Source organism: Artemia franciscana, chromosome 7 (assembly GCF_032884065.1).
Source record: "Artemia franciscana chromosome 7, ASM3288406v1, whole genome shotgun sequence".
NCBI classification, from domain to species: domain Eukaryota; kingdom Metazoa; phylum Arthropoda; class Branchiopoda; order Anostraca; family Artemiidae; genus Artemia; species Artemia franciscana.
The window spans coordinates 36,854,831-36,875,696 of NC_088869.1; the positions used below are offsets into that span (position 1 = coordinate 36,854,831).

At 36.0% G+C, this 20,866-nt stretch overlaps 1 protein-coding gene across 8 annotated transcripts in view; it reads right to left on the reverse strand.

Annotated features, from left to right (window-relative positions):
• Positions 1-2,557: 2,557 nt before the first annotated feature.
• LOC136029228 (uncharacterized) overlaps positions 2,558-20,866 on the reverse strand; it is a 497,253-nt gene continuing 478,944 nt past the window's right edge. For 4 of the 8 annotated variants that reach the window (XM_065707441.1, XM_065707439.1, XM_065707440.1 and 1 more), the window contains 4 exons: positions 14,582-14,760; positions 9,283-9,487; positions 5,915-6,193; positions 2,558-3,698 (listed from right to left, as the gene is read on the reverse strand). In XM_065707441.1, the coding sequence (XP_065563513.1) occupies positions 3,558-3,698; positions 5,915-6,193; positions 9,283-9,487; positions 14,582-14,760 (804 nt within the window). In that variant the 3' untranslated portion in view covers positions 2,558-3,557. The remainder of the gene's footprint in view (positions 3,699-5,914; positions 6,194-9,282; positions 9,488-14,581; positions 14,761-20,866) is intronic. The other 4 variants (XM_065707447.1, XM_065707448.1, XM_065707443.1 and 1 more) reach the window with 2 other exon arrangements.

Genomic DNA, 20,866 nt, shown 5'->3' on the forward strand with positions numbered 1-20,866 from the left:
CACTCTAAGTGTTTTCCAAGTTTTAGGTTTCCTCCTCCCAACTCCCCCCCCAATGTCACCAGATCCGGTCGGAATTTAAAATAAAAGCTCTAAGATACGATATCCTTCTAGACATCAAATTTCATTGAGAATCCGATCACCCGTTCGTAAGTTAAAAATAGCTCATTTTTTCTAATTTTTCAGAACTACCTAGGTTTTCCCCCTCCAACTCCCCCCAATGTCATCAGATCCGGTCGGGATTTAAAATACGAGCTCTGAGACACAATATCATTCCAAACATCAAATTTCATTAAGATCCCATCACCTGTTCATAAGTTAAAAATACTTCATTTTTTCCGAATTAACCGGCCCCCCACTCCCCCCCCCCAGATGGTCAAATCGGGAAAACGACTATTTCTAATTTAATCTGGTCCGGTCCCTGATACGCTTGCCAAATTTCATCGTCCTAGCTTACCTGGAAGTGCCTAAAGTAGCAAAGCCGGGACCGACAGACAGACAGACAGCCAGACCGACAGAATTTGCGATTGCTATATGTCACTTGGTTAATACCAAGTGCCATAAAAAACTACTCCTATTGCGCTTGTCAAAGAAGTATTCTTTGACAAGCGACCAGTATAAAGAACTCCCCATAAGCATTATGCCTGCAAACAGTAATCAGAAGTTCTACTTAAGAAGTTCCATACTTCAAACTAACCCTTAATTTTACTACAAACAATTGTTTTCCGTAGCGAAATCTTATCGTATCATGTTTTCTACTATTACAACTCCTGTAATTGATCAAATATAAGAAAAACAAGTTTTTTTTTTCAACTAAAAGTATTGAGCAACACTAAAACTTAAAACGAACAGAAATTATTATGCACATGAATGTGTCCCCCCTCCTCAATACCTTGCTCTTCATGCTAAAGTTTTTATCTCATGTTTAAAAAGCTTCCTATTCTGATTAAACGGCCTTGTGATGAGGGGACAACTCTTCATATAAGGAATAGTTTCAGTTTGTTTTGAATTTTATTGTTGCTCCATACATTCAGTTGAAAATATTTGTTTAATTTATTTTATTTCTGAACGTTTTTCAAATAATGCCGGTCAATCTGGCTGACTCTCCATGAAAAATTCCCTCCCCTCACGTGAAATTCTTCCGATAAAAGTTTCTTCCCACGTAAAATAAACCCTCTCCCCGGTAAAATTTCCTTTGGACATTTCCATCTTCGCTGAAAATTCCCACTCTGTGAAAGTTCTTACGGACGATTCAGTCTGAAAAAGCATCCAAATGTTCAAAAAATGAATTTTTGTTTGCTTCTATGTGAAATTGGATGCATAAATTTAAAAGTGGACACATCTCACTTTTTTTTTGCTAAACTTGCCTTCCATAGCTGCATTTTGTATGATTACTTTCACATCATCTTTTTGAATAAATAGATTCATTTTTGACCCTTATATCAGCTTTTTTCAAAAAGCTGAAGTCTCCTAAAATATCCATCAAACAGGCCAGTTTAATAGTTAGATTACCATCCCTAGATATGTTTGTTTCCTCACATCAACTTTCTGCGATAAAAATTGCAATTTCCACTTTGAGTTCATATATCCTCTGAGTCACTATATATCCAGAACCCTTCACAATAGAATAAAAGAAAAGCATAAGTATCGTCACACAGATTATGTAATGTTATGTAATACGGATTATGTAAATCCTCTAACTTATAGTGAACTGTTTTTAATATAGTTTATAGTTTTCGTAAACTTTTGTAAGAACTTCTTTTAGTTCCTCATTCATATTTTTTTTTATACGAGAGCTGGTCTATAGAGCATGCAGTGTGGCCAGAGAACACCAGGAGTGTTTTCATTTCATTTAGTTCTAGAAGGCCAGTTTTGCGTCCTCACATTGACTTTACACCATCTCTACAAAGTCAAACGCGATTTTTCCTCAATGTGCCGTTTTCATTAAACCAAAAGTTAAGTTTATTAAGGATTTCACTGGATATGGCTTTGTCAAGAATGGATTTGCAAAAAAAAAAAATATCTTCAGTTACATTATTCCCTTTAATATATTGAAATGTACAATTCAATATGCTGTTTTAACTACATGAGTTCCTTCTGTGCGTAGTTCCTTGTGTGTATCTGAGAAACTAGTTGATCACAAAGAGCGTTTCTAACAATCGTCTGAAAGATCGCCCATGAGCGGAATATTCAGCAACAACTATAAAATCTTGCTAGTTTTATCTTGAGAAGCTAAACCTAGCTTTTTTCAGCCTGGGCCTCTAAATCCCGTCAATCATAAAAGGGTTAAGGTACTTTGTATGACTGCGTGGTTCTTTTCATTTGGGGTTTTGTCCAATCCTGGCTAACATTCGCGCCTCTCCTTGGACTAGTCTGTGCCTCCCTAGGGAGCCACGCCTCCCAGTTTGGAAGACCCTGATGTAAACCATCGTTCAAACTATAACCTATATAATTATTTAAGCTATTATGTGCTTAACAAAGTGCATATACGTGCCTATGACTTTAGAAAGATAGCTTGCCAGATACTTGAATGAAATATACCTATGGATTAACAAATGAATATTATAAAAGTAATATCTATTCCATAAAAGAACACAAACATATGCAGCACAATCTTTGCGGGCGAATATAATATTTATGTTATTCATTATTTCTGTAAATCAAAATAACATACAGGTTTTGCCAGGTCGATTTATTTCCAGCCAACAATTCCAACATTCCATGAAAACTCTTTAAACAATAACAAAGTAACTGATAGTTGGAACCCATCACCTTATATTCGCAAAAATTAGAGCGAGGAATAGGAAAAAAGCGTAAAAAGAAGAAAAAAACTTCTAACTGCATCCTGACTTATAGACATCTCGTCTCAAATGTTCTATGTCAGGACACATAAATAAAACACAACTATCCAATTCAACATAATTGAATTTAACTAGAAAAAAAATTGTCGACCTTGAACTTAGCCAAGTAGCCACAAATTTTCAAGCCTATCCCTATCAAATAGATATACCATTTTTTCCCTTCCCAAAATAAATGAAATTACAACAAGCCAAAATTATTCATGAGTTTTTCAACAGAACTTGGGGAAGAGGGGATTATCATCTTAAAAAAACAATTTATTTTATAAATTAGTCATAAATCGCCTTATAAATCTTAAATATTGTACAATTCAACAGCCATACGATTTTCCAGCAACAAGGCTGCCAAAATATCCAACTCACAAAAACATGAAAGAGGATAAAAAAAAAAGAAGAAATATCCACCAAAAAGTAATTACTAAGCTTCTTAAAGCAATAACAGGAACAAACTGTCTGCACTAAACCATTATAACATTTAATTCCAGGAAACAAAGGAAAAGGATACATACGAAAAAGATCTTCTTAAACATGGTACCACATGTAATAACCTCCTGTATCTAAATAATGTTAGTAAATGTAAGAATAACATGAGTGATAGGACTATCATCCGACCCCAAAGCCTCTTAAATAAAAGAAGACATATCGACTTATTTCGATAAAATCCTCAAAGAGCATTGTCCATTTATGCAGTTTCACTTTGATTCAAAGTTGAAAGCGTTTCTGGTACTTTTTCGGAACACGTATGATGGTTTTTATTGGTCCACGAGGTTCAATCATTTCTTTAGGTACTGTTCCATTTGCAGCGTTTCCGGAAAAATTGAATGACTCCATTCTACCTCCAGTCTGCAAAGAAAATAAATAAATAAACAAATATAAAAATAAATTTGACCCTTTCTCACAACTCTACTTTCTAAAACAAATTGAAAAATTTTAACGTAAAGAGCGGGGCGTTTAGGAGGAAACAGCCCCTTTCATATACGGAGTAATTTCTGTTCGTTTTAAGTTTTAATGTCGCTCCTTACTTTCAGTTGAAAAAACTTGTTTTTGTTATTTAATTTCGGAACGTTTTTGAAATAACACATGTTTTATTTTGGCTCTCTGCACATGAATAATTAAAACGAAATTTGCATATTAATTTTTTGTGGCTAAATGGTTTTCTCATAGTTTTGATCGGACGATTTTGAGAAAAAGGGGTGGGGTAGGAGGCCTATTTGCCTTCCAATTTTTTGGTTACTTAAAAAGGAAACTAGAATTTTTCTTTTTTTTAAAAAGAACGTTCTTATTAGTAATAAATACATGTAGCTTACGAATTAAGATACGTAACTAGCTTCTATTTTCGTATATTTTTATTACGTATATGAGAGAGTTCACCCCCTCGTCAATACCTCGCTCTTTACGCAAAAGCTTAGATTTTATCCCAATTCTTTAAGAATGACCTCTGAACCACAATGGTCCTAGAATAAACAGTTGAAATTACAAAAAATATTTTAGCGTATAGAGCAAGGTATTTAGGAGAATAACCTTCTAATATGCGTAAAAACCACTGTCCGATTTAAGTTTAAATACTGCTCCTTACATCCAGTTGAAAAAAAAAAAAAACTTTTTCATATTTATTTTTTCATTGTTTTTTTTTTAAAGAATGCTAGAAAATCCTGACCCCCTTCGTGGAATTTCTCTTCCCCCGTGATAAATTCTCCATGAAAAGATCATACCACGTACCCCTCCCCCCCGGCCCCCTCCCATCAACCAGAAAAAATCCCCCTGAAAACGTCTGTACACTTCCCAATAAGCATTTCTAGATGTAAATAATGGTAAAAGTTTTTTACTTGCAGCCCATCCCCCGGACTGTGGGGGAGTAAGTCATCCCCAAAGACATAGTTACTAGGTTTTTCAACTATGCTGAACAGAATGGCCATCTCAAATTTTGATCCGGTGACTTTGGGAAAAATGAGCGTGGGAGGGGGCCTAGGTGGCTTCGCGACATTCTAGGGCCACTGGTTCGATACGATCATCCCAGAAAAAAACGAAAAAAAAAACGCACCCATGATCGGTCTTCTGCCAAAAAATACAAAATTCCACATTTTTGTAGATAGGCACTTGAAACTTCTACAGTAGGGTTCTCTGGTACGCTGAATGTGATGGTGTCATTTTTGTTAAGATATTATGACGTTTAAGGGTGTTTCCCCCTATTTTCCAAAATAAGGCAAATTTTTCAGGCTCGTAACTTTTGATGGGTAAGACTAAATCTGATGAAACTTATATATTTAAAATCAGCATACAAATCTAAGCATAAAAATCAGTTCGTTACCACGAACTGTTTGATCAAGCTGTAAGAATATAATAAGGAAATCCAATATTTATAGTCAATAACGCTGCGATAGAGGTGGCGAGAGGAAAGTAAGCAGAAGGGGGGGGGGGAAGAGTTGATAGCAAAAGCTGTGGTACCCGCCAGGCTTACCCCTTAGATTGCAGTAACAAGGCACTTTTGAGGAGTGGGGTAAACCCATTCATTAGTGCGTCCCTTTGGCAATCTGCTTTTTACGCACAACAATTAAATTAAAAATGAATAGAAATTAAAAGAAAAAAAATTTTTTGGCATGAAATAAGAAACGGTTCCGTCTAGATTCTCTCAGTGCAAGTTTACTAGTTCTTTACCAGAAGCTCAGTACGTTTCAAAAATTGTTGATTGGTATCGCCAGCGTTTTATTTATCTATTACATCTATTATCTATTATCCATCTATTATATACATCTATTATCCATCTATTATCTATTACATCATTTTCAAAAGATTTGAAAAGAAAACCTTACTGTATAAAGTAAATACACTTATATGACCAACTAGATTTTCATAGCATGATAAAAACACTAAAATTTTATGTTTAATCGGTAGAGGATTGAAGGCACGAATAGCCTCCTTATATTTAGGATTGTTTCTGTTCTCTCTTAGTTTTACCGTTGCTCTTTACTTTCATGGGGGAAACCCTCCTTTTTATGTAATCCAAAATATTATGGTAGCATAATAGCATTAATACTTGATACAGCACTATCGGACAATACCCCAACCTTATCCTGAAGCAAAGGCGAACAAACATATCCCTCTTTGGCATCAATTCCACTAACCAGCAAATTTAGCAGAACACTTTCTTGTCTTGGATCTGCAGACAATTTGAATGCATCACTGGGGCAATAGAATTGGCTTCCATGGCTTGAAATGGCATGATCATTAACAGGCGGAGAAACTCGGTTTGGACTTGCCTTCTCACAGAGCATCAATTCATCATTTACCAAGACCGGGCTTTGGAAGTCTCTTTTGGGAAGTAATAGAGAGTCACAAACCTAGAATTTATAAGCGTCAATGAATATTAGGATAACAAAAAAATTAAATACCGTGAATAATGGCGATTTTTAGCCTATGGTTAAAAAGTAAATTGGTCAATTCGATACCTTTAATTGATTCCAATATGAATATGATCCAGAGGGGCTATAGAATCCAGATGATCCAGAATATGATCCAGAGGGGCAATATGAATCCAGGGGGGCTAGGGGATTTGACCCCTCAAATCCCCTAGCCCTTGTTAGTGGGCAGTGCCTTCAAAAGCTACTGAGAATTCGAATCACATCTGATAGGTAGTAACAGTGCCTTAAATTACATCGCTCTAGCATTCTCATATAGGGCGAAGAGCATCAAAAGGACGCAATAGGGGGGGGGGGGGTAATATTTTTTACTATTTACGAACAACAAACATATATGGACAGATTACTAACAGCGATGTCATAGTTTTAGATAAGAAGCTGAAAGTCTCAAAAATAAGCGGTCTAGGCAGAATTGTTGACGAAATAAACGAAGTTTTGGCGGTTCCGGGGGTCGAGTGTAATAAGCAAGGGACTAACAAGGGGGGAAACCCCCACCCTAAAAATTTTTTAGAAGGTCTTTTCGTCGGGTCTTCGTCACATAAAACCTTAGCAAAGAATCGCTTTTGTCAACGTAAAGTAAAAGCAATGTAAAACATGCTAGTATGTTGTCCCAGAACGTTCCCTCGTGTCACTTTTTGTTGAGACTAAGTTAAGTCTTAAACAAACACCCTGTAAAAATCGGTATTTTATACACTTAAAATGGTGCCTTATAAAGGGACTTCATCGGCCTAAAAACGTAACTTTTCGCTGTAAATGCTAATTTTGGTCAGAAAGTGCCAAATTTACCCCAAAAAGCTACATTTTTAGGCTCCGTCTTTTCCCACATTAACTAGGGAGCTAAACTGTCAGAAACTTTATGCTACCGAGTGTAATCTTCAGACAAGGTTCAAAAAAGAAAAGCACTACTATGAAAAAATTTAAGCGAAAAGAAGTTCGTGCTTTGTATTTGAAAAATTTCAGTTTATTGGGTAAAGCAAATACACTACACATAAATAAGCCCCTTCTCTCGAAGCAGCGGTTTGAGAGGAACATAAGCTTAACGTTGAGGTTATTCTGAAACTATATTAGAAACGAACAGAAATTAAAAAAAAATAGATCTTTTTCCAGACAAAAAGATCAATTCCCCCTTGTTATAGACAATTCTAATGACGCACTTGTGTATGAGGGTGGGTTTGAAACTGAATGATACAACTAAATCACTTAATAAATTGCGATGAAGATTTGACATTAAATGGCAAGCAAATGGGCACGGTAAATAGATCTGGTTACTTTGGTGGCATTATAAGTAGGAATAGTGAATGCAGTGAAGATATAAGAAGAAAAATAAATGCACGGATTTAACCCCCTTCAAAACAATTCACCCAAAAAATAATCTTACATCAATATGTTGCTGATCTAATGCAAGATCTTTGGAACTATTAAGCTTATCAGACAGACTAGTATAGTTGCAAAGGTCGCGGAATTAACAACCCCATTCTCGCCTATCTTGAATGCAAAAAACGTCTTAATTTTATTCAGCATGGCTTCAGGAGATAAGACCCACAAACATTAACGTAATATACGCTTATGAACAAACTACAACAATGATTAGTCATGATCTTCCGGTAGATTTAATATTACTTGATTAAACTACGGATTTCGACGAAGCTGCCTACTAGCATATACTAGCTGCCTTTATAACTAGCTTAGTGATCACAAGTTGAGTCAAATAATTGTCCCGTGGAAAGAAGATTTCCTCTCTGAACGTTTATAACATGGCATACAGTATAGTGATAACGAAAGCAAAACACGGTCTGACTTGGTTTCCCTATTTAGTGGTGTTCCCCAAGGCAGCATCCTTGGACTGACCACATTCAATTTCTATATGTAAACAATGGTCCATCTTTAATTCAGAACCAATTAATTATGTTTGGCGGAGATTTAGAGCTATTTAGTCCCATTTTTCCTACCGAAAATATGCTCTAGCTAGATTTTAGTGTGATGTCAATGGGCTACTACTTGGAAACTAGAATTTAGCACCATAAAATCTAAAGCCCATACCATTTGGGCCATAAAAAAACTAGTAATTTCTACCATATTCCAACTATAGATAAGATTTTACAAGCTCTTGAAAGTGTCCATTATGTGAAGGACCTGTTATGTGAGCTACAACTGATGACAAACTGAAATGTCACAAACACAGTGAATTGCATGTAGATAAAGCCAAAAAAGCCTTGAGACTAATTAGCTGTACTATCAGCTCTAGAAAACCAGCCTTAAAAACTTACAACTTATTATTTTAATATTGAGGATGTCCGAAAAGACCTACCAAAATGATAATGCACCTTAAAGTTCTACCATATGATATTGTTTAAAGAGGCTCAAACTCACAATACTTAAGTACCAGAGAGACCAAAGTGATGTGACTTGGGCTTGAAAAACCTTCAACTATTCTTATCTTCCAATCCTATTCCTCCCATATTTCAATAGCAAAACCAGTTCAACAAATGTCTGCTAGAACATCATCTCATTATCTCATTTCATTCAATTCAACAATTCAATTCATTTCATTTCATTCAAACATAGAACAGCCTATCTGAAGAAAGAGCATCTACAGACACTATTGAAAGTTCAAGATTGGAGTTGAAATATCCCAGCGAGAAATTTACATGTTCCTGAACTTTAAGCTATATAATTTTTGTATTAAATATCAAAGATATTAGTTGTCGATTGACATAAATTATGCGTTAACTCAATAAGTCGGAAAAAGAAGTTCAGCTTTCAACACCTGAGAAACTTTCCATGCTAATCGCACCTAGCCGTAGGGCCAAGAAAGTAAGGAGGGTTGGAGGAAGATAGATAGATAGATAGATAGATAGATAGATAGATAGATAGATAGATAGATAGAGAGATAGATAGAGAGAGAGAGAGAGAGAGAGAGAGAGAGAGAGAGAGAGAGAGAGAGAGAGAGAGAGAGAGAGAGAGAGAGAGAGAGAGAGAGAGAGAGAGAGAGATGATGAAACAATAATTACTTTTCGTTTCTTTATACTATTCATTTCAGACCTCAACTGCTGCTTTTCAGGAATCATTTTCTTAAAAGCTGGTCGCGAACCTGGTTCCAGCCGGCCAGCATGGTTCTCGTTCATTAACAGAGAAAACAAGGAAGACTTGGCATTATTGTCAATCACATTGTCGACTAGCCCTGCCTGAACTTTTGAGTAGGGGTCCATAGCTGGCCTGCAATAAAAGTAGAGTAGAATAAATCCTATAAAGGAAATATTTTGTGAAATGGGCTTGTAAGGATTTTGACAAATTTAAGACTGTTACTTTACTCATATTTTTTTTAAATACCACGAACGCTACCATAAAAATCTTAAAGAAGCACGAGAATAGGTAAAAAAAAAATGAGGTGAATAAAAACACACTTCAAGTCTACACGCATACATTTAAACATTTTCGAAATCATGCATGTACAGGAGGCCTTAAGGAACAAAGCAGTCAAAGGCTGAATTCATAAGAGGAACAAAAAGTTTCGATAAAAAAGTTCAGTTTTTTTCTAGAAAAAAGATAGAAAAAGATAGAAAAAAGTTCAGTTTTTTCTTTTTTTTTTTAGAGCTTCAAAATGTTATTATCGCAACACATCTTAAGATAACTTCCAAAAATGTTAAAAAAAATCTGAGCTAACTGGTGCACATTTTTTGTTTTGGCCTCATAACCTTCATGAAAATTTAACTAAATAGCTAAAATCACTATGGGTCAAAATATGCGTCCAAACTCCCCTTGCATTGTTTCCATACCGATTATTTATTATTATTTTTTTTCATCCGGTATTTTTTTTATAATTATATGTTACCAAGTTTAGATTATTGGTGAATATATACAAATATAACTCAAGACCATCCCTAAGCCATAAATTAGTATCACAACTTACGCGAATGCGTATTCTCATTGTTTCAGCAAGGGGGATTAAGCTGGGTGAATTCTAAAAGTAATCCGGTTCAGAATGAAAATTACAAATTTTACTTATCCTCCTAATTGGGGATCCTAAATAGAATAAGAAAACGTTGTCATTTTTCATTATCTATTTTTTATTACTATTATAGGCTGTAAAAGAGATAAAAGGAAGCGTTTCCCAATATAAATTTCATTTGTGGCTATATTGAAAGAAATAGTTTTTGCTCATTGTAATAAATCATTGAATACAAACACAATACACGGGGGATATAGGGGACTGGGGGTCTAGCTCCATTCATTCCCCTAGAACACCAACCATTTGCAAAAGGTGCAAAATTTTGCACTATTTGGAAAACAAATTCAACACTTTTCAGGCAAGAATCCCCCCCCCCATGGAGAAAATTACGGACTGGCTATTCTTTGCCCTTATTATCATTCAATATTAAGGTTTCGGTCCTTTGCATTCCGGCCTCTTTTTCATCCCGACTATCCTACATTCGAAATGGGCGATCACAAGTCTTTCACCCTTCATATGCTTTTTATTGCTAATTATCTTGAGCATGGGAATACAATTTTTTAGCACTTAAACTGGACTTTTTACCCTTTTAGTTTTCACTTTGAATAAAAGCAAAAAAAAAAAAAAAGAAGAAAAGAAGGAAAATAAGAGCGGATCATTTCAGAGCATTGAACAGCTAATCATTTTATCACTAAATGTCTTAGATACTGCTACCATTAAACGAAAAACTCTACAACTTTCCAACATACAATTTCAGACGTTGTATAAGGGCTAACAATAACCTAGTTATGTCAAAAATCGGAATTTTTCTTATCTGGCAATCAAATTTATTTAATTCTATAGAAGCAGGATAACCACGATAGCAGGCATAAGCATCGATCCTGGCATAAACATAATAAAATAATACGAGTTTTACTTAGAATAAAACCCCAGACACAAAATGGATTTTGAAATCAATTATCGAATGCTACTTAGCTGTTATTTAAGTATTTGCTATCATAAGCCAAGGGCGAGTTTAATCTACTGAAATTAGCGAGGGAGATAGGGCTAGGAGCCGCAGTACCTTTCTAGCTGTTCGAAGCAATTCGCGAATTATACTCTGGTAAGAACTGAGAGGGTAAGTTAACAGGGCATAGTAGTGGCTTGTTCTAGTTTAAAGTAATTTTGCAGCATTTGAGTTGTATGCATCATTGCACTGGTATGCATGACGCTAACGATTATGCGCTATATACATGGTTAAAATGGCATCTTTCGTAAAACATAAATTTTGTGAAAGATTAACCTTTTTATTAGAACTAAAGGAAAAGATAGAGACAGATGTTAGAGGAAAAAGACCCTAACACCTTAGGTTACACTAAAAACAGTACATAATTCTCCTAGATGTGTCATGCTATTTCCTTCCATATTTAGGTGAAGATCCGCCGCATCCAAAAACGCTCGTTCAGGCACAATCTTTCTAGGGAGGGACGGGGAGTTGACAATGGTTATTCTCCTATCTAGGGTGTAAACATACCTACTTATATGAACTATAGTGACGAAGATAATTTTTGTTGGTATTATCAAAGAAAAGGGGAAAACTACTTCTCATTCAATCAAGTGTAATTCCTTTATAGCTAAAAAAGGCGATGATTAGTTTCGACATCGTTTTAACCCTACCATATATCGTTAAATCATTCGTCCAAATTTTGAAACCGTTTTTATGCTCAATTAGTTACAAGACGTGAAGCTAATCGATGTGGGCACAATGTGTCATGTATTATCATTATTTTTTTTGTTTAGACCAGGGCAGTTCGTATCGAACGAGTTGACGTAGAAGCTTCGAAAATGACTCAGTAGACTGCAAATTGAAAGGGCTAGTGCCCTTTTTAATAGTCAAAACTGATTCGAGGTCAAACAAGAGCTAAGAGCTCATATGGCACTTGTGACGAGGCGAGAAGAGCTAAGAGCCAAGAGATCATATGGTATGAGCTCTAACAAAATTCTATGAATCAATAGATTGATTTAAAAAGGAAAATAAGAGGCTTAATGCCGGTCAGGATTTAAAATAAGAGCTCTGAGTCACGATGTCTTTCTAAATATCAAAATTCAGTAAGATCCGATCACCCACTCGTAAGGTATAAATACCTAATTTTTTCTAGTTTTTCCTCTCCCTTTAGCCCCCCGGATGGTCGAATCTGGGAAAATGACTTTATCAAGTCAAATTGTACAGCTCCCTAACACGCCTACCAATTTTCATCGTCCTAGCACGTCCAGAAGCACCCAACTCGCCAAATCACTGAACCCCTCCCCCCAACTCCCCTAAAGAGAGCGAATCAGTACGATTCTGTCAATCACGTATCAAGAACATTTGTTTATTCTATCTACCAGGCTTCATCCCGATTCCTCCACTCCAAGTGTTTTTCCAAGATTTTCCCCTCCAACTCCCCCCAATGTCAAAAGATCTGGTCGGGATTTGAAATAAGAGCTCTGAGACATGAATTCCTTCTAAAAATCAAATTTCATTAAGATCCGATCATCTATTCGTAAGATGAAAATACCCCAATTTTCACGTTTTCCAAGAATTCCGGTTTCCCCCTCCAACTCCCCCCAATGTCACAGGATCTGGTCGGAATTTAAAATTAGAACTTTAAAGCACGAGACCCTTATAAATATCAAATTTCATTAAGGTCTGGTCACCCTTTCGTAAGTTACAAATACCTCAATTTTCAAAATTACCCCCCCCCCCCAATTCCACCAAAGAGAGCAGATCCGGTCCGGTTATGTCAGTCACGTATCTTAGACAGGTTTCTATTCTTCCCATCCAGTTTCATCCTGATCTCACCGGTTTAAGTATTTTCTAAGATTTCCGGTCCCCCCAGCTGCCCCCCCCCCCCAATTACGCTTGATCCGGTTGAGATTTAAAATAAGAGATCTGAGTTACGAGGTCCTTCTAAATATGAAGTTTCATGAAGATCCGATCACTCCTTCGTAAGTTAAAAATACGTCATTTTTTCTTATTTTTCAGAATTACCCCCCTCCCCCCCCAAAAGATCGGATCCGTTCCAATTATGTAAATCACGTGTGTAAGACTTCTGCTTATTTTTCCCACCAAGTTTCATCCCGATCCCTCCAATCTAAGCGTTTTCCATGATTTTAGGTTCCCCCACCCCAAACTTCCCGCAATGTCGCCAGATCCGGTCAGGATTTAAAATAAGAGCTTTGAGACACGATATCCTTCTAAATATCAAATTTCATTGAGATCCGATCACCCGTTCGTAAGTTAAAAATACCTCATTTTTTCTAATTTTTTGGAATTAACCCCTCCCCCAACTACCCCAAAGAGAGCGGATCCGTTCCGGTTATGTCAATAATGTATCTAGGACTCGTGATTATTTTTCCCACCAAGTTTCATCCTGGTCCCTCCACTCTAAGTGTTTTCCAAGTTTTAGGTTTCCCCCTCCCAACTCCCCGCCCCCAATGTCACCAGATCCGGTCGGGTTTAAAATAAGAGCTCTGAGCCACGATATCCTTCTAAATATCAAATTTCATTGAGATCCGATCACCCGTTCGTAAGTTAAAAATACCTCATTTTTCTAATTTTTCAGAATTACCCCCCCCCCCCCCAAATACCCCAAAGAGAGCGGATCCGTTCCGATTATGTCAATCATGTATCTTGGACTTGTGTTTATTTTTCCATCAAGTTTCATCCCGATTCCTCCACTCTAAGTGTTTTCCAAGATTTTAGGTTTCCCCCCTCCAACTCCCCCCAATGTCATCAGATCTGGTCAGGATTTGAAACAAGAGCTCTGAGACACAATATCATTCCAAACATCAAATTTCATTAAGATCCCATCACCCGCTCATAAGTTAAAAATACTTCATTTTTTCTATTTTTTCCGAATTAACTGGCACCCCACTCCCCCCCAGATGGTCAAGTCGGGAAAACGACTATTTCCAATTTAATCTGGTCCGGTCCCTGATACGCTTGCCAAATTTCATCGTCCTAGCTTACCTGGAAGTGCCTAAAGTAGCAAAACCGGGACCGACTGACAGACATACAGACAGACAGACCGACAGAATTTGCGATTGCTATATGTCACTTGGTTAATACCAAGTGCCATAAAAACACCCCTACCACGCCCAAAGCTCATATTTTCCCGAAACGCATCTGATAGAAATTTTGTCGATAATAGTCGAGCTTGACTCGACTATTTATTTTAATTTCTGTTCGTTTTGAGTTTCATTTATTTATTAATAGTGATTTGTGATAGTTTTACGCTTGGAAGCGTAAAACTTATTTTACGCTTCTACTTTACTTTCCTTTGAAACACTTGTCTTGTGGAAAAAGTTTTTAAATTAATCTAGATGAAAAACTAAATTACATTTGATCATCCACAGCTTCTCTAGATGTACCACTCATAGAATCAAAGCCTGGTATATCCCACATATTCATGAGGGGCACTTCTTCAAACATTGATATCATTGGTGCTCTATAGTTCATGTCTTCCTCTTCATCAGAAATAGTTTCCTCTATGGGGGCAGCTTGGTTTTCCATATCAGGCTAAAAAGAATATATGTTTTATTCTTGAGAAAGACAAGTACCCATAACCTCGGGAGACAGATAATCTCGGGTTTATACAGTCACTTGGAGGAAACTCATGCCTCGGCCGTTACTTGAACCTTTGTTTTTAACTTTTCCCCAAAAGCGCTGTAACTTGATCACCATAAAATGATCCAACTGATATTTGAGTGCCAAAAGTTACCACTGACCTCCATTATTTTGGAGTAGCATATTCGCAAGTAACGTATGCAGAGCCATTCCTGGGGTTTATTGTGCCTGGGGAAAAATTAAATAAAGCCCCACCTACCCCGGGCACAATAATAAGCAAAAAAAGTCGAATAAGAATAAAAAAATGATCGAAGTGGGCAATCCCCCAGTCCCCCTCTCAGTCACGGCGCCAGGGCAGCTGACCCCCCCCCCCTCTGAACGGCTCTGTACAAATGATGATACACTTTAAGTCTAATTAAGTAAGGCACTCACCATCTATTAAATTGCAAAAAAAACTAAATCTATGCAAAAGTTAAATATTCAAATTATTTATTAACGGCCATTGCTGAATATTTCAAGCGGCCGCTTTGGAACTTAAATTGTAAGGCGTATTTGCCATCAATATGCCCAGTTAGGATCCTCTTTTTTTACCTTTCTCAGTTAACAAACAGCATAAAATTTAAGAGGTTCTTTTCTGGTGTCACGCCAAGGGTATAGTGTAGTTAAAGCCAGAATGCATTGCCCTGTCAATTTTTTGACAGTGCAGTGAATACGGCTCCGCTCAAAACTCTGGGGACCGAGGTTTAAACCTCGGGAGTCGCAATGCATTTTCCTTTTAGGAGTGGTAAGCCTTGCTGTAATTATATCCAAAACCTTGATTAGCTTTATGCTGTCGTGCTGACCACAGGCTGCTTTGTGCAGCAATGAAATGAAGTCGGGAGTAGTATATCAAGAATATCAAGACTAGTAAACTTTAAAGCCGCTTCTAGGATACCACAAGATACAAAAACTAAGTAATCTATTTTGTTATTACCTTCGTTTAATTGATAAACACCTTCAGACCTATTCAAACTTCTAGCTTGACCGATGCTTGAATGACTTAATAAAAACAAACAAGAAAGTTTTAAACAGATAGCATTTGGATAGTATTTCGGCTGTATCCACCATTCATAAAAAAAGACAAATTTACGTGTATGAAGAGGATTGCCCTCTCTTCAACACCTCGCTCTTTAAGCTAAAGTTCAAATTTTGTCCCAATTCTTTAAGGACGACTGCTGAAACACAAGGGTCGTTTGATTAGAACATTACGAAGCTTTTTTAAAAGTACTAAAACATTTTAGCGTAAAGAGCAATGTGTTGAAGAGGGGGCAATCTTCTTCATACACGTAATAATTTCTTTTCGTTTGAAGTTTTAATGTTGCTCCTTACTTGCAGTTGAAAAAACTTGTTATTTTTTTTAATTTAATTTTTTTTAATAATAATTTCTCTTAGTTTTAAGTTTTAATGTTGCTGCTTACTTGCAGTTGAAAAAAACTTGTTTTTTATTTAATCAAACACTTTGTGGTAACGAACTGTAGTAATTAGCGACCCTGCTCAATAGTAAACGAAACTCTAAAAAACGGAATTTTAATACTAAAAGATACAGCAAAAGAATCAGATTTTTATGCTGATTTTAAATATATAAGTTTCATCAAATTTAGTCTTACTTATCAAAAGTTACGAGCCAGAGAAAATTTGCCTTATTTTGGAAAATAGGGGAAAACACCCCCTAAAAGCCATAGAATCTTAACGAATCACACCATCGCATTCAACGTATCAGAGAACCCTGTTGTAAAAGTTTCAAGCTCCTATCTACAAAAATGTGGAACTTCGTATTTTTTGCCAGAAGACCGATCAAGGTGCGTGTTTATTTTTTATTTTTTCCAGGGGTCATCATATCGACCAAGTGGTCCTAGAATATCGCAAGAGGGCTAATTATAACAGAAATGAAAAGTTCTAGTGCCCTTTTTAAGCGGCCAAAAAATTGAAGGGCACCTAGGCCCCCTCCCACACTCATTTTCACAGAGTCAACGGATAAAAATTTTTAGAGAACCATTTTGTTCAGCATAGTCTAAAACCATAATAACTATGTCTTTGGGGATGACTTACTCCCCCATAGTCCCTGGTGGAGGGGCTGCAAGTTACAAACTTTGACCAGTGTTTACATACAGTAATGGTTATTGGGAAGTGTACTGACGTTTTCAGGGGTATTTTTTGGTTTGGGGGGGGGTGAGGGGAGGGGGCTTGGTAGGAGGATCTTTTCTTGGATGAAAATGTCAAAGGGGAAGAGAAATTCAATGAAGGGGGTGCAGGATTTTCTAGCATTATTATAAAAAAAAACAATGAAAAAACAAATATAAAAAAGTTTTTTCCAACTGAAAGTAAGGAGTAGCATTAAAACTTAAGACGAACAGAGATTATTACACACATGAGGGGTTTTTCTCCTCCTAAATACCTCGCTCTTTACGCTAAAGTATTTTTTAGTAATTTCAACTATTTATTCTACGGTCTTTCTGATTCAGGGGTCATTCTTAAAGGAATTTACTTTTAAAGGAATTTACATTTAAGCTTTACTGTAAAGAGCGAGGTATTAACGAGTGGACAAATTCCCTCATATACATAATAAAAATATACGAATATAGAAGTTCGTTACGTAAGTTATTTCTTAAGTTACTAATACTTTTTACTAATAAAACGTTCGTTAAAAATTCAAAGTTCTAGTTGACTTTTTAAGTAACCAAAAAATTGGAGGGCAACTAGGCCTCCTCCCCAACCCCTTTTTTCTTAAAATCGTCTGACCAAAACAAAGAGAAAGATATTTAGCCAAAAAAAAGAATTAATATGAAAATTTCGTTTTAATAATTTATGTGTGGAGAGCCAAAATCAAACATACATTAATTCAAAAAAGTTCAGAAATTAAATTCAACACCTCGCTCTTTAAGCTAAAGTTTAAATCTTGTCTCAGTTTTTTTAAGAAAGGCTCTTGAAACACAAAGATCGTTTGATTAGAACGATAGGAAGCTTTTTAAAAAGTATTAAAAAACTTTAGCGTGAAGAGCAAGGTGTAGAGGGGGGGCAATCCCCTTCGTATACGTAATAATTTCTCTTCGTTTTAAGTTTTAATGTTGCTCCTTACTTGCAGTTGTAAAAACTTGTTTCGTTTTTTTAAATTTAGTTTTTAGATAAGAGTCAGAGGGTGCCTCCTCTGTTGATAATTTCAAGCTATTTTCCAAATTCCCACAACCTTGTTTTCGGAATAGTTTTCCCGTTAGGATTAATTGGAATAATATTAAATTAGCTTCAAATGACGATTCTTCCTCACTTGACAGTTTCTTTTTTTTTTAAATGTATCTTTAAATTTTCGGCTACTATTGGCTAGGGTTCGTTCTTTACAAGGTTGCCCCTAATGTGGCATCCATGATGCAAAATGTTGCTTGTTTTATGTTTGATTTGTTCTCTAATTGCATGACGCCCAAGAACAGGGGGGAGGGTGAAATATAAAATACCAGGCAAATAATACTTAAATATAGAAATTCATACCGGAAATCGCAAAAACCATGGAATTTTGGACGATAGTGGACCGAAAAGACCCATGTGTACGTACCTACTCGCCACTTTATTAGCATGAACAAAATGAAAACAAAAAAATAGCTACATAAGTATTTTTCTGTATCTAGTTCGTACTTCTTTGAAATTTCGTACTCTTTTATTCCTTTGTTTTTGCGCATACTACGAGTCCTAGTTAAAAAAAAAAGTAAAGGACACGAATTAAGGCCAAAATAAATAAACAAAAAACGGGGTGGGAAACCAAGATTTTTATTCCTCATAAAATTCACAATAGGCTAATTAACCCTTCTTATACAGTTTCTCAGAATTAACGCAAAACCACCTTAATCTTCACAAACATTATCAGCCACATTAAACGACAGATAGTGTCTAAACAGGTAAACTGTGTACAGGTAGATGATAGAAAAAAAAAATTATTGGCTTTTTCTCCCTTCGAATTATTATGTGGCTTGGCTGTATCCATAAACCAAACAGCTCGTGGTAACGAACTGTAAGTAAGGAGTGACCCGGCTCAATAGTAATCAAGATAGAATTTTGATACCAGTAGATACATCAAAAGAATTGAATTCTTATGCTGATTTTAAATATATAAGTTTAATCAAGTTTAGTCTTACCCATCAAAAGTTACGAGCCTCAGAAAATTTCCCTTATTTTCGGGGAAAAGGGGAAACATCCCTAGAAGTCATAGAATCTTAATGAAAACACCATCAGATTCAGCGTATCAGAAAAACCCTACTTTAGAGGTTTCAAGCTCCTATCTGCAAAAATGTGGAATTTTGTATTTTTGCCAGAAGAAAGATCACGGGTGCATGTTTATTTATTTTTTCTCTAGGGGCGATCGTATCGACCCAGTGGTCTTATAATATTGCGAGACGGCTCATTTGAACGGAAATTAAAAGTTCTAGTGCCCTTTTTAAGTGACCAAAAAACTGGAGGGCAACTAGGCCCCTCCCATGTTTATTTTTTCCCAAAGTCAGAGGATCCAAATTTTGAGTTGGCCATTTCGTTCAACATAGTCGAAAAACCTAATAACTATGTCTTTGAGGACGATTCAATCCCCACAGTCCCCAGGGGAAGGGCTGCAAGTTATGAACTTTGCACATCGTTGACATATAGTATTGATCGTTGGGAAGTATTCAGACGTGTTCAGGGGGAGTTTTTTCGTGTTCACTCGCTCTTTACGCTAAAGTATTTTTTTGTAATTTCAAAAGGGCTATTTATTCTAATTAAACGGCATTTGTGATTTAAGGGTAATTCTCAAAGAATTGAAACAAAATTCGAACTTTAGCGTAAAGAGCGATGTATTGACGAGGGAAAAAACCACCTCTTAAAATGTATATGAGGGAGTTCACCCCTTCGTCAATACATAGCAATTTTCGCAGAAGTTCGAATTTTGTTAAATAATGGCCGATATAAACAATAATTTGTTTGTGTTATTTTTTGGCCAATCTTAGCATTTAACTTTATCTTAAGCAGCTTCAGAACTATGATTTTTATGTGACAATAAACCAAAGATATTGTATGTCTTTGGCTTGTGGTTATTATTAAATAAAAAAAAGTTTTTTTCAAACTGAAAGTAAGGGACAACATTAAAACTTAAAACGAACATAAATTATTACGTACATGAGGGGGTTAAAGATCATTTCTTTCTTTCATTCATTCATTCATTTTAGTCATCTGAGAATTGCTCAACTTGTGACTTTCATCTTCATAAAAATAGTTTCGACCTCTTTGGCCGTTCTGTTACTATGCCTTACAAAATTAGTTCCGCAAATATCGCTAATTTTAGTTACGTGGGAGAATCTTTCCATGGAGAAATTTCTTGTGGGGGAGGGGAATTTTCCATGGAGGGGGAGCTGAATTTCTAAACATTATTTAAAAAGCGATCAGCAATTGAATAAAAGAAAAAAAAATTTCAGTAAAAAGTAAGGAGCGACATTAAAACTTGAAACGAATAGAAAAGATTACGTATATGAGGAGGACTGCCTCTCCTCAATAGCTCACTCTTACACAAAAGTTTCTGTTTTAACTTTTAAAAGAGGTTATTATTCTAATTAAACATCCTTTGTGATACAGGTGTCATTCTTAAATAACTGAAACAAAAATCAAACTTGGGTTATTGTAAGGTTATTATCAAACAGTTCGTGGTAACGAACTGTAGTAAGGAGCGACCCGGCTCAATAGTAACCAAAACTCTAAAAAATGGAATTTTAGTACCAATAGCTACATCAAAAGAATCGCATTTTAATGCTGATTTTAAATATATAAGTTTCATCAAGTTTAGTCTTACCCATCAAAAGTTACGAGCCTGAGGAAATTTGCGTTATTTTAGAAAATAGGGGGAAACACCACCTAAAAGTCATAGAATCTTCACGAAAATCACACCATCAGATTCAGCGTATCAGAGAACCCTACTCTAGAAGTTTCAAGCTCCTATCTACAAAAATGTGGAATTTTATATTTTTTTGCCAGAAGGCAGATCACGGATGCGTGTTTATTTGTTTGTTTGTTT